Here is a 12,326-nt window from a genome sequence, read left to right as displayed (position 1 = left end):
TGGTTTGACTACTTTTCTTGTACATGGTATAAGGTTATCATAGATTCGGGGGGAAAATCCTAGCCCTCTAAGAACTTATGTTCCAATAAGGCAGAGTATGTATCTGTAAACATATAAACCATTAAAACCTAAAAATCAATACTGAACAGATAGTCTCCCATATTTTCTTGAATTTTAATTCAGTTTCATGCCTCTTTCTGATCTGGAAAGGTACTGAAGGCAGCATGAATGCTATGAGCGAACAGTTATAGAAGGTTTTTACATTTTCTGTGTGTTCTGCTCCCCTCTGGCATTTCTGAATGTAGGGCCCAGAACTATTATAAGTACTCAGATGATCAAAGTTTTAAATTCACCATGCCCAGGAGTTTGGGGGCTTTCTTCCTGGTAGTCAGCAGTGATGTTGAGGAGAACCAAAGGCACTTGCCTTTCCCCAGGTGGAAATGGAGGCCTCGTCTCTGACATCTGTGAACCTGCTGGAGAGATGGAATTTTCTATTTCGGATTTACAGACAGAGAATGTGAAAAATCTTTTGCCGTAGGACTCCAAAGATAATTTCACAGCTGAGTGGATTGAAGCATTGCTGCTTCTCAACAGTGAAAGTGTTCTTAACGTGCAGACATGGTGGGTTCTTCAGGCTCTTATGTCCAAGGCAAAGGGGTGCAGCAAAATCATTTTCATAATTTATACCTCAGTGAAATTGATAAGCCTCGCCTTCGCTGCTTTGGGATGGGGGATGGAGGATAGGGCAGTGGTGTTTCCAGAAAGGTCCAGAAATATACACCTAGCTGCTGCTCTCACCTCCCTGAAACCAACCTTCCCATAAGTCCTTTTCTACTCTTCTCTCCTCATGACTTTAGTCAGCTTGTTACCCAGCTGCAAAGTACTTTTCTGGAATTCCTAAGAAGGCTGTTGGTTACATGTCGTCTTTACATATTTTAGATGCAAAGTATTTGTAGTCCTTTTTACTGCTGACTAATTGCATGTGTGATTTCAGCATACGAAGGCAACTTCTGGTCTATATTTTGTGGAAAACCTCTATAACAGGAAAAGCCTTGGGGATTGATTTTTAGGCACTATTAACTGTCTTATTCCTATAGATGTACTGCCCGAAGAGACTGCTAGAAAAAGAGAGTGGTCCATGGCGATTTGGATTTTCTGGGATCTTCCTTTTCTTGTCAGAAGCAAATGTGCAAGCATCACCCTTTAACAGGATGGTGTTCGTTTTAATATTGCTCAAGAATTCAGAAACATATAAAAGTGAATTATCTCTAAAACAATTTTAAGGAGAAAAGTAATAATTTTGTTTCAAATGAATTGTTTCTCGCCAGTTATTTTAAGCGCATGTCGATAGATTATGACCTCTCTGCAGTCGTGGGAACCCTTGTAGTGCTCACGCTGGGTTGTCAGGGGCAGCCTCAGGAATCCACCTGTTGGTACCTGTGGGTTCACAGGAGGGTGGAGCTACCAGCCAAGGGCTCTCACGTTGTTCCTCACAAGGAAACAGTGATCATTTTGCCTCCACGTTAATTCGTATTCTGTACTGCGCCTCACGGCGAGAAGTCACACATTTCTCAAACTGTGTTATGCTCCATGAAAATGGGAGAGAAAGAGAAGGATCTAACAAAACTTAGAAGAAGCTTACTGATTGGCTTTTGCATGGCTTCGTCTTTGTATAATTCTGAATCCATTCACAGATATTTGAATTTAGAAGACAGAGACCCATAGAACCCATGGCTATCACCTGCTTGTTACATTCAGTTACAGTATATTTCTGGAGTGAGAAAAAAAATGTTTTGAAAGGAAATAGGATGTAATTAGCAAGTAGCTGTTTAATTTGTGAGATAGTGTGTTATTGTAACTACAAAAAATTCATTGTTGTGGGAATTAGGAATAAATACATGGTCCTTTTACCCTCAGCAAGGGAAATTGTTTAATGTACAGATTGACAGAATACAAATATAAACCATGCTTAACTCGGTCTTCCCTACTTTCCATTTCCACTGCCTTCAGTATTGATCGATCCTTCCTTCCTTCCTTCCTTCCTTCCTTCCTTCCTTCCTAGGCTCCATGCTGGGCCTACTCATGAACACAGGGCTTGAACTCATGACCCTGAGATCATGACCTGAGTGGAGATCAAGAGTCGGATGCTTAGCTGACTGAGCCACCCAGGTGCCACATTTCTTAACTATCTCACGTGGGAATTTTAATACTCACTTAGTATTCAAAATGTGAGCATCCACCAAGAATTAAATGAAATGTAATTTCACAAAATCTCAATTCTAATTTTTTTAAAAAGTGACAAAGCCAACCATCTTTGAAATGGACGCTGAGGAAACTCTGAAATGTGCCTAGAAGTGTTAGTAATTATTAGTATTTAATATATTTACCTGTGCACATTTATTTTTAAGAACCGACGTGCTATGTGAAAGTCCTTACTATATCTATAATACGTATTTGTCCATATTACTCTAATATGTAGAGATAATATAATAAATAAAAACAGACTTGATCTTAAAGTTCACCTTCCTTTGAAGCAGCTTGTGATAAGTTGGAAGTCCAGCACTTAGCGTAAAGGTCTGACATGCAGTTGGTTGCTTAATATATATTTTTTAAATGAATGAGCAAAAATAATATAATTTTTAAGCAGATGATGTTTTCTGAATTATAAGGGATATTTGAACATTAAAAGAATATATATTTGATCACAAATCATTTTATATTTTGTCAAACTGAGAAGTGTTGCAAAGTGGTAGGAAAATATTCAAAGTGAGAAAAGTTAACAGATGATTTTTACTTCAGTATCAACAAATAGTTGAAGGATCTTCACAGAAACCAAAAACAAAGCTAATTTCCAGGTTCCTTTATTATGTTACTATTGGCAAGCTGAAGGAGTATTTCTTAAGGTATTGAGAATTTTCTTAGGTCTGTTTTGTTACATTTCATTTATTAAACTTTTGCATAAAAGTGACCAGTAAAGAGAATTTAATGTTGCTATTCTGGTAATTGAAATTAGCTTTTCTCATTATTCTAATTTATTAACAAATGGGAATAGGACCATTTTTTTTTCTCAGCCTCATAAAATGACTCCCTCTTTCCTGCTCTATTTTATCCCAAAACATTTAGGATACACACACACACACACACACACACACACACACACACAATTTTACTTTTTCCCAAACAATGATATTTTTGTGGAATGACATATTACCAAATGAACCTTGAGAAAAAAGATCTCATTGTTTTGCCTTTGTAAAAGATGGACTGTGGCTGGAGGATATAATGCATCTTTAGAGAAGGTGCTAAATGCACATTAGCATCTTTCATAGAAATTTTATCCAGAGGGGTAAGTAGAAAAAAATGAGAAAAATCAGTTGAAAAGAAGGTAAAAAAGGAGAGACAATGAACACAGAAAATCTGAGAGAAGTAGATAAAGCAAGATGGTAGACATCCAAAAATATCAGTAATCACAACAATGGAATAAGTCCTCCAATTAAAAGCTAGTGATGTCAAAAGGGCATATTTATATAAAATGTTCCACTGAAGCTAGATCTCAGGGAACTCTGCCATTCCAGACAGAGCTGGGATATACAATTCTAGAAAATACAATCTAATGTAGAGTGATAGAAAAATGGTAGTGGTTGCTGGTGGGGAGGGGGGCGCCTGATACATAAACATCGTTTGTGCTGAGGAAAGACTTAAGTGTGAAGGGTAAAACCATAATACTTTGAGAAAGCAACCCAGGAGAACATCAATATGATCTCAGAGTATAGATGGATTTCTTAAGACACAGAAAACACAGAAGGAAGAAAGTGATAAATTCAGTAATATTCAGATTTAAAACTTCTATTTCTCGAGAAAAAGGAAAAACCCCACAATGAAAAGAGCTGGGAAAAAATATTTAATGGCCATTTAATTGACAAAGAACTAGTATCTCTATGGAACTTACATGACTCAATAAAAAATGACAACCCAGTAGAAAAATGGACAAAAGATACAGGCATATCACATTTAGAGGAGTCCCAAATGGCCAATAAGCATGAAAAGAGGCTTAATCTTGGGACACCTGGGTGGCTCAGTTGGTTAAGCGCCTGCCTTCAGCTCAGGTCATGATGCCAGGGTCCTGGGATCGAGCCCCACATTGGGCTCCCTGCTCAGCCTGCTTCTCCCTCTGTCCCTCCCCCTGCTCGTGCGCTCTCTCTCTCTCCCTCTCTCTCAAATAAATAAAATCTTAAAGAAAAAAAAAAGAGGCTCAACCTCATTATTTAGAGAAATGTGAGTGATAGCCAAACTTAAGAGCCCATTTCATAGTCTCTATCTCCCATTGATAAAAAGTCTGTTATCAAGCGTTGGCAAAGATAGGAAGCAACTAGAACATGTATCTGCTGGTAGAGAGTAAACTGGTACAAACGCTTTGGGAAACTATTGGTCATTATCTCCTAAAGTTAAAGATGTGCCAACTCTAAGGCCCAGGAATTCCATTTACAGGTATGTCCAGTCAGAGAAACTCATGCACTTGGTTACCAAGAGCTGTGCGCAAGAATGTTCATAGCACCGCTGTAGTAGAAAATACGAGGCGGTCCAGATTCCAACGGCACTAGATAAATCGCAGTATGGCCGTACAGTGGAAAGTCTCTAGCAGCAGGAAGGAATGACTTACTGCAACAAGGAAGAATCTTAGGAACAAAATGTAAGAAAAAAAGCTTACAAAAAGTTAACAGAAGAATACATGCAATGTGATTAAGTCTTTAGGGATACAAATAAATGTAAAACTCTACAGAAAAGCAAGGGAATAATAAGCACAAAATCCAGAAATGGTTGCTTTGAAGGAAGATAGAGATGGGATGGGAAAAACAAGTCTGGTACACTGGGGCCTTGAAAATGGTACAGTGTTCTTGTTCTGTGATTGGGCATGTTTCTATCTCTGTTTATATCTTACATTTATTTCACAATACTTTACATTTATTCATTTTATAATTTAAACCTATACCATGCTTAATAACGTTAATTACTTTTAAAGTAAGTGCAAGTTGCAGAATTTAGCATATGACAACGGTTACCTGTTCATGTACCACCTGCAAGAAAAGTACTCTTTTTTGGAAAAATGGTAAATCATGAGTTCCATCCCATTACTTATGTTTAATGATTTAAATTTCCTTTGGCTAAAGGTTTTCTTTCTCCCCCCCGCCCCACCTCCCCTGCCCTGCTGCTCCTCAATTTTTAGGAGAGATTTGAAGCACTTTTCACTGTCTATGACGACCAAGCGACATTTCAGTTGTTTAAAAGCTTTAGAAGAGTCAGAATAAATTTCAGCAAACCCGAAGCAGCAGCAAGAGCACGAATAGAACTCAACGAAACGGACTTCAACGGGAAGAAGCTGAAGCTGTATTTTGCCCAGGTACCTCGTGATGCTGTTCTCTCAACCTCTTTTCCTCCATCCCGAAATACTATCAATCCTCCATTTTCCTGATGAGTATATCAGCAGTCTTTGAAATAAACAATCCTAATCAGGAAGTGATATAAAAATATTTTTCCTTTATTTTACAGATATATAAATATTAAGGATATTTGCCCCCCCCCCACTTTGTTTTACTTATGCTAAACATGAAAGGAATTCATCTTTCTGGCAGCTTTTCTCAACTGGGGTTCCATGAGGGTGAAGTCCTCACACCTTAAGATCAGTGAATTGACTTTCCTCCTGTGCGTCTAGAATCTGGCATTCGGGATGTGACAGCCTTGGGAGAATTGAGAAAATAGTTGCTGAAGTCGTCTCTGTGTTCTGGAATTCAGGAGACACCCCACTGAAAATAGCTGCCAGCCTGGGGCTGACCAGGGAGGTGGCGCGGCACTGCGGAGAGGTTGGGCCAGGCTTTGCAATTGCAGAGGAGCCTGTTGGTTACCGAGAATCAGCTATGCTTATTATTCTCATCCTGCCTGGGTAGCACTTGCAAACCAATTTCTCCTCAGAAGAATTGAGGACATAAAGACATTAGACCTCTACTCATTTATTAAGTGCGCCAACAAAGTGTTTTGGTCTTAGCTTTCAAACTTAAAAAAAGGGATTTGTTTGTTGTCTCATGCTCCAAATGAAAATGTAAATGAAAGTTGTCAGGATGTTTCTTGGTGGAGCTATGGAGACGATATAACCTAATCTCTTCTAAAACTGGAATTCAGAAAAAGACATAGATAAGTACAATCGGAAGTCAGGTTTGTTACCATTCGTTGTTTGTTCGTCTCCTTAGCGGTTCATGTTGTCATTCGGTGGTCATTTACTGGGCACCCGGGGCGCGTGGGCTCTGTGCCATGCACCGTGCGCTTGGCCGTGAACCACACAGACCCAGCTGCCACCGCTGGCAGTTACAGGCTGCCGAGGAGAAATCTTTCCTTTTCTCCAAAGAGGTGTAACGATGAAAATGAAGAAACAGCCCAGTCACAGGCTGGTTTTGAGCATCTCCTGCCCGCAGGTACAGATGTCCAGTGAAACCCGGGACAAGTCGTATTTACTGCCCCCGCAGCCGGTCAAACAGTTCCTCATCTCCCCTCCCGCCTCGCCGCCTGTGGGCTGGAAGCAGGGGGAAGACGGAATGCCTGTTATAAACTATGACTTACTCTGTGCGGTTTCCAAACTGGGACCAGGTAACAAACTCTTTCCTAATTTTTTTTCCCAAGAAACTTTTGTATTAAAGACCATATTCCACGATCTGCGTTCTAGCCAACCAGTGGCAACATGATCAGAGTGGAGGATAAAGTCGCACAAACCTGGGTTCCGACTCTAGTGTTTGCTAACTTTTAAGTCATCTCTACACCCAATGTGGGGATCGAACCCACAACCCTGAGACCAAGAGTCGCACGCTCCACAGACTGAGCCAGCCAGGTACCCTGCTAACTTTGTGATCTTGAGCAAGTTACTTAGCTTCAGTTTCTGAGCCCATTTTCTCATCTAAAATAGCGATCATAATAGCTACCTTTCAGTGTGGTTAATAAGGATTAAATGATATATACTTGATACTCAATAAACATAACCTCAATTCTAACTGCTGCACATCCTCCTAGTACATAACAGGCCCTCAGTGAATGTTAGTTACCTTCTCCCCCGTCCCATCAAAGTACCAGACAGACTTCTACGTTGAATACTTCTTTCAAGGAATTAATGGCAATACTATTTTTATTCCTTCCAAATTCTTCTCTTACTATTCATTTCTTCTTTTTCTTCTCTTTGATTTCTTTCATCCCTTTAAAATAATCTAGGAAATCAGTGCCTGGCTGGTTCACACTAGTTGTCCACCTACAGTAATGTTACGTCTCTTAGAAAGGGATACAAGAGGCATTTTGAAGGGAGGTGGCTTGGTGGTGTTTTTAGACATTAGAGCAGGGTGCATGTGTGAGGTCCTGTAATAAAGAGGTTGCTGCCTGGAACCTTACAGGTGTCTCCTGAGGGAAAACTGAAACCATTCTGAAGTTAAACAGGTTCACTCATACTGTCCATAGAACAGTCATTAGCATTTCCATTTTAACTCCCGAGACCTCAGTCTTCCCCACCAGCTAATTTCTTCAAAGGGCAAAACTGTATAAGAACCTTAAAGGCGAAAGCGAGGTAAAGTGCTCTGACATGGGATCTAAAAGCCAATAATTGGCAATTAAAATAAGAGTAGAACAAAGTTTCAAGAGACAAACTCCTCTTTCTGCTGCTTACCTCCCCAGGAGAGAAATACGAGCTCCATGCTGGAACGGAGTCAACACCAAGCGTGGTGGTTCATGTCTGCGAAAGTGAAACTGAAGAGGAAGAAGAAACAAAAAACCCCAAACAGAAAATTACCCAGACGAGGCGCCCCGAGCCTCCAGCCGCAGCACTGAGTGAGCCCCAGACCTTCGATGGGGCACTGTGAGGCCTCTGGCTGGTGCCAGGCAGCTGCCCCCCGGGGGCTCCGCACTGGAGGTCCCTGCCCCTTCTGGCGCACCGCGGCTCGGCGTGTGGGGGTGAGGCTGGGGGCGTGTATGTGGGGGGTGGTGACGCTGGGGGCGTGTGTGGGTGAGGCTGGGGGCATGTGTGTGTGTGTGTGTGGGTGAGGCTGGGGGCGTGTTATGGGGGGTGAGACTGGGGGCTTCAGGGGGGTGAGGCTGGGGGCATGTGTGTGTGTGGGTGAGGCTGGGGGCGTGTGGGGGGGGTGAGGCTGGGGGCGTGTGTGTGGGGGGGTGAGGCTGGGGGCTTGTGTGGGTGAGGCTGGGGGCATGGGGGAGTGAGGCTGGGGGCGTGTGTGTGGGGGGTGAGGCTGGGGGCTTGTGGGGGGGTAAGACTGGGGGCTTGGGGGGGTGAGGCTGGGGGCGTGTGTGTGGGTGAGGCTGGGGGCATGTGGGGGGTGAGGCTGGGGGCGTGTGTGTGTGGGGGTGAGGCTGGGGGCGTGTTGTGGGGGGTGAGACTGGGGGCTTGGGGGGGTGAGGCTGGGGGCATGTGTATGTGGGTGAGGCTGGGGGTGTGTGTGTGGGGGGTGAGGCTGGGGGCTTGTGTAGGGGGGTGAGGCTGGGGGCGTGTGTGTGGGGGTGAGGTTGGGGGTTTGTGTGTGGGAGGTGAGGCTGGGGGCGTGTGGGGGTGGTGAGGCTGGGGGCGCATGTGTGGGGGGTGAGGCTGGGGGTGTGTGTGGATGAGGCTGTGTGTTGCCACCACACCCGGCTGCGGACATGGAGATAGAGAGTAGCAGCTGATTTTACCTGTTCAAAATTTTAACAGCTATTCTGAACAGCACTTTAAACGAAAGGATCAGCCCCCAACATATTGCAACTCTTGACCATTTTTAAGCAGTAGCAAATTAGGAGATTTGTCTGATTCCTGGCTCCCTCCAGCACTGTTCATTTCCCTGACTCCATGTAGCATGGCCCCCCCAAAACTAAAGCTATAGTCCCCCGAGTGCAGTACCATTTCTATGAACTCAAAAATAGTCTCACAATTATTAATAATCTAATGTGGGTATTTGGTAATGGTATAATAGCTTCCAGCTAATCTATTGATCAAAGGTGGTTATTCCACATACATGAAATTTTTGGCACGAGAAGAGATCTGAAATCTAGAATAATTCATAGAGAATCATTTTTCTCCAGTCGTTTTTTTCTTTAGCTTTGGGGAGGAAAAGCCAAATTCACTTTGACCATTGGACTCAAGTGGCACAAATCTGTGTGCATGTTACTCTCTTCCCTGTTACTCTTGCTTGAAAGAGGAAAGTGCCGTACGGACCACTGTCCCTGATGCGTCGTCCCTCCCAGAGAACTGCTACTTTGGAAGCGGGACATGCCACCCATAAGTTTGACTGATTATGACCTCAGGGGGCCATGGCGGTCTGCCGTCTGTGACCGTGTGCTAAGCCCGTGGCATCCCCAACTGTCCTCAGCCACCGGTTGAGTTTTTTAATGTTATACATGTGCATGTCATTCAGAGACTGCAAATTAGAAAAGGTAATGATAAGATTTTCAGAAGACCATTTTTTTAAATTGTCTCTTTAAACATTTTCCAGTTTGCTCTGAAAGAAAAGGCACACATATTCTTTTTCTATGAATCAGGGAAAGATGGGGGACATCAAGATCATTCCATTCGTCAGACTTTGGTTTTGGTGCAACATTTTACCCTGGCTGACAGTTGGCATTTTCCCCTAAAACAGAACTGTTTCTTACTGGTGTTTCAGGAGTGGGTAGTTGAAGCTCCTAAAGCAGAAACAAGCATCTTTTTACCTTTCTGTGGTCTGCTCAGACTTGGCAGTCCCTTTATAGAAAAGTCTCATAACGAAGAAAACTTTGCTTTGGTCACCGTCCTGTCTTCTCTGTATGTCACGTGTCTGGAGCTCCCTGGTATGTGTGCGAAGGGGCTGCACACAGGAGTTTGGACTGATAAACCCATGCGGCCGCCACTACCCAGAAGGAAGAATACAGAAATTCACGCCATGGTGTCCGTACATTTTTGGTAGCATGTTTCGTGGTTTAGAGGTTCTTATTATGGTAGGTTTTATTTCTGAGGACTTAAACCATGTTGCCAAAAAAAAAGTTTTATATTTTTTCTTGCCCTCAAATACTCTGAGATGATAAGCTGTCCTATTTATATATGTCTACCCGGGCTCATTCTCAATATAAATTCAGTTGAGATTTGTGATTCCATAAGCAGTTTATTAAATTCAGATCATCATTTGGCAGTTTAACTGACAGCCACTTAATAAATTTACTTTGCACTCCCAAATTCACCATTTTGCCAGTGTTTGATCTTCTCTGGCTGCAGTAACTTATCATTTGCAGAATGGACCTTGTTAAGTCAGGAAATGTATGTATTTTCAACAGTTGAGAATTTTAAAATTTCCTTTTAGGTAATATTTATTAACTAATTTTCTAAGTGATCAAAATCCATAATGTTTTATTTGGCTTGGCTTTCATGGTCTTCTTTCCAATTAAAGAATAGTCTATTCCTAACTTACATAACCTGTTTTTAAAGTCAAGCAGTGCAAATATTTCTTTTCTCTGTATTTATTGTTTTGAGAGTATTGAATAAGTTGAAGAAAAACTTAAACCAAAATAAATATATATTAAATACAAAATATACATTATTTAATATGTACACATATTAAAGTTTTCTGAATGGAGAACATTAATATTTTCATTCTTTCCATAAGGTAAACTCTAAAAGAAAAAGTACTAAATGCCTATTAACTTTTAAATATGGTGAAATCAACCAGGATCTCAACAAGTATTAGGGTCTCTGTCCTTTCTTGGCTATTTTATATCCAGCTCATGTAACCATCTTGTAAGAGATGAGTCTCGTGTACTTTTTTAAAGTTCCTTTTAATAAGTTTAGCTACATTTTCTTTTTGGAAATTGAGTTATTACTTAGATTTAACTCTGATAGTATAGTAGCCTTGCTCTCTTTAGAAATCGTAGCTTCATCTCAGGAATCAAATTCATTAGAGCATCGTGAGGAAAGAAGATGATGCTTTGTGTTAGGAAAAAAGCATTTGTGAAGGATAAGAAAATCCTAACACTTTATAATAAGGATAGTCAACAGAACCTGCAGTGCAATGGTGCATTGGCTCCTGTGTTCTAGGCTCTTTCGACATACCCGCCTGACGAAACTGGAAATAAACCCATTTAAAAAGTGCGCTCGTGTGAGCATCAACTAGTTGAAGGTGCTAAGAGACAGAATCAGTAAAAACAGTTCCATTGCCTTGGGGAGCTGAACATCAGGAGGAGAGCAAACTCATCTTACATTTTGCTTCTTCATACTTTATACACTAAACCTAGCCACAGAATTGAGAGCCCAGTTTTACATTCACCATAAAGGCTTAAATAGAACATGGTGTGTTCGAATCAGAGCTGCCAGGACACAGGGCAGGATCAGCACCGTCCTTCTTCTAGAATACGGGCCTTTTGTTTCCCACTCACAGCCACTCTATCTCTTCAGAACGTTGTGACAGAAAGCGAAGACCTTAGATTTCCTCAGAATCTCAGTCATAGTGCCAAAGGCGACTTTGGGAATGACGTAGTCTACTCCTCGTGTGACACAGATGAGAAAACAGAGATGACACGTCTTATTTCAAAGGCCACGGGGACTAGATTGGCATTCCCAACTCCCGCGCCGGGCGTTTTCTTCTTTATAGACAGACAAAAAAGGGGAAAAGAATTCTATCTCCCCTGAAGGGATACAGTGAATTAGAGACATCTGGTGAAGGCAGTGACTCAGTCTTGTGAATGAAACCGATGTTCCGCGTTTTGTGTTTTTGTTAGCGTTTTACTGTTGGGATTGGAATCTACTTAAATAATGTTATTTTGGTAGCCAGCGGTCGTGTTGACATTTTATGTGGGCTTTCATAGGTTTTAGTAGTAATGAGATCAAATTACAAATAGTAATACTTGAGATGTGATTCTAATGAAGCAGCATGAGATCTCCCTGGATTTGGAAATAGCTTGCAGTGGAACGACACCGTCACTCAGTGCTTGTAAAATGGAGCTCTGGTAAAGACTGAAGACTGACTTATATAGGCTCTTCTACAGACCATAGCTTTATTCTTAAAGGGGAAGATCTCAGACATAATTAAGCAGTGGAAAATGTATGAAATTCTTTGGTGCATCAGAGTTCCCTGTCTGTGGGTAGCTCTCTTTGCTCTGGAGTCCTAGACTTCGGTCAGCCTTCCTTTGCCCACTCACTGTGCTCCTTTTCTACACACGTGCATTTACATCCTCCTGTACAAAAGCAAATTATTTATAAATGTGACAGAATAATGGAACAAAAGATGAGGGAATTAGTTGCCTCCTAGCTGGGGAGGGAAGTCCATTGTTAAAGAAGCTCACTTTTTAAAAAG

General features: G+C 41.8%; 1 protein-coding gene across 2 annotated transcripts in view; it reads left to right on the top strand.

The window, feature by feature from the left end:
• The window catches only part of RCAN3 (RCAN family member 3), a 30,403-nt gene extending 22,407 nt beyond the window's left edge, over positions 1-7,996 (top strand). For both annotated transcript variants that reach the window (XM_078073630.1, XM_078073629.1), the window contains 3 exons: positions 5,225-5,402; positions 6,469-6,636; positions 7,702-7,996. In XM_078073630.1, coding sequence (XP_077929756.1) covers positions 5,225-5,402; positions 6,469-6,636; positions 7,702-7,886 — 531 coding nt within the window. In that variant the 3' untranslated portion in view covers positions 7,887-7,996. The remainder of the gene's footprint in view (positions 1-5,224; positions 5,403-6,468; positions 6,637-7,701) is intronic.
• The last annotated feature ends 4,330 nt before the right edge of the window (positions 7,997-12,326 follow it).

Source organism: Halichoerus grypus, chromosome 5 (genome assembly GCF_964656455.1).
Source record: "Halichoerus grypus chromosome 5, mHalGry1.hap1.1, whole genome shotgun sequence".
Taxonomy (NCBI): Eukaryota; Metazoa; Chordata; class Mammalia; order Carnivora; family Phocidae; genus Halichoerus; species Halichoerus grypus.
The sequence above is the reverse complement of the archived record's forward strand: the minus strand, read 5'-3'. Positions and strand labels throughout refer to the sequence as shown.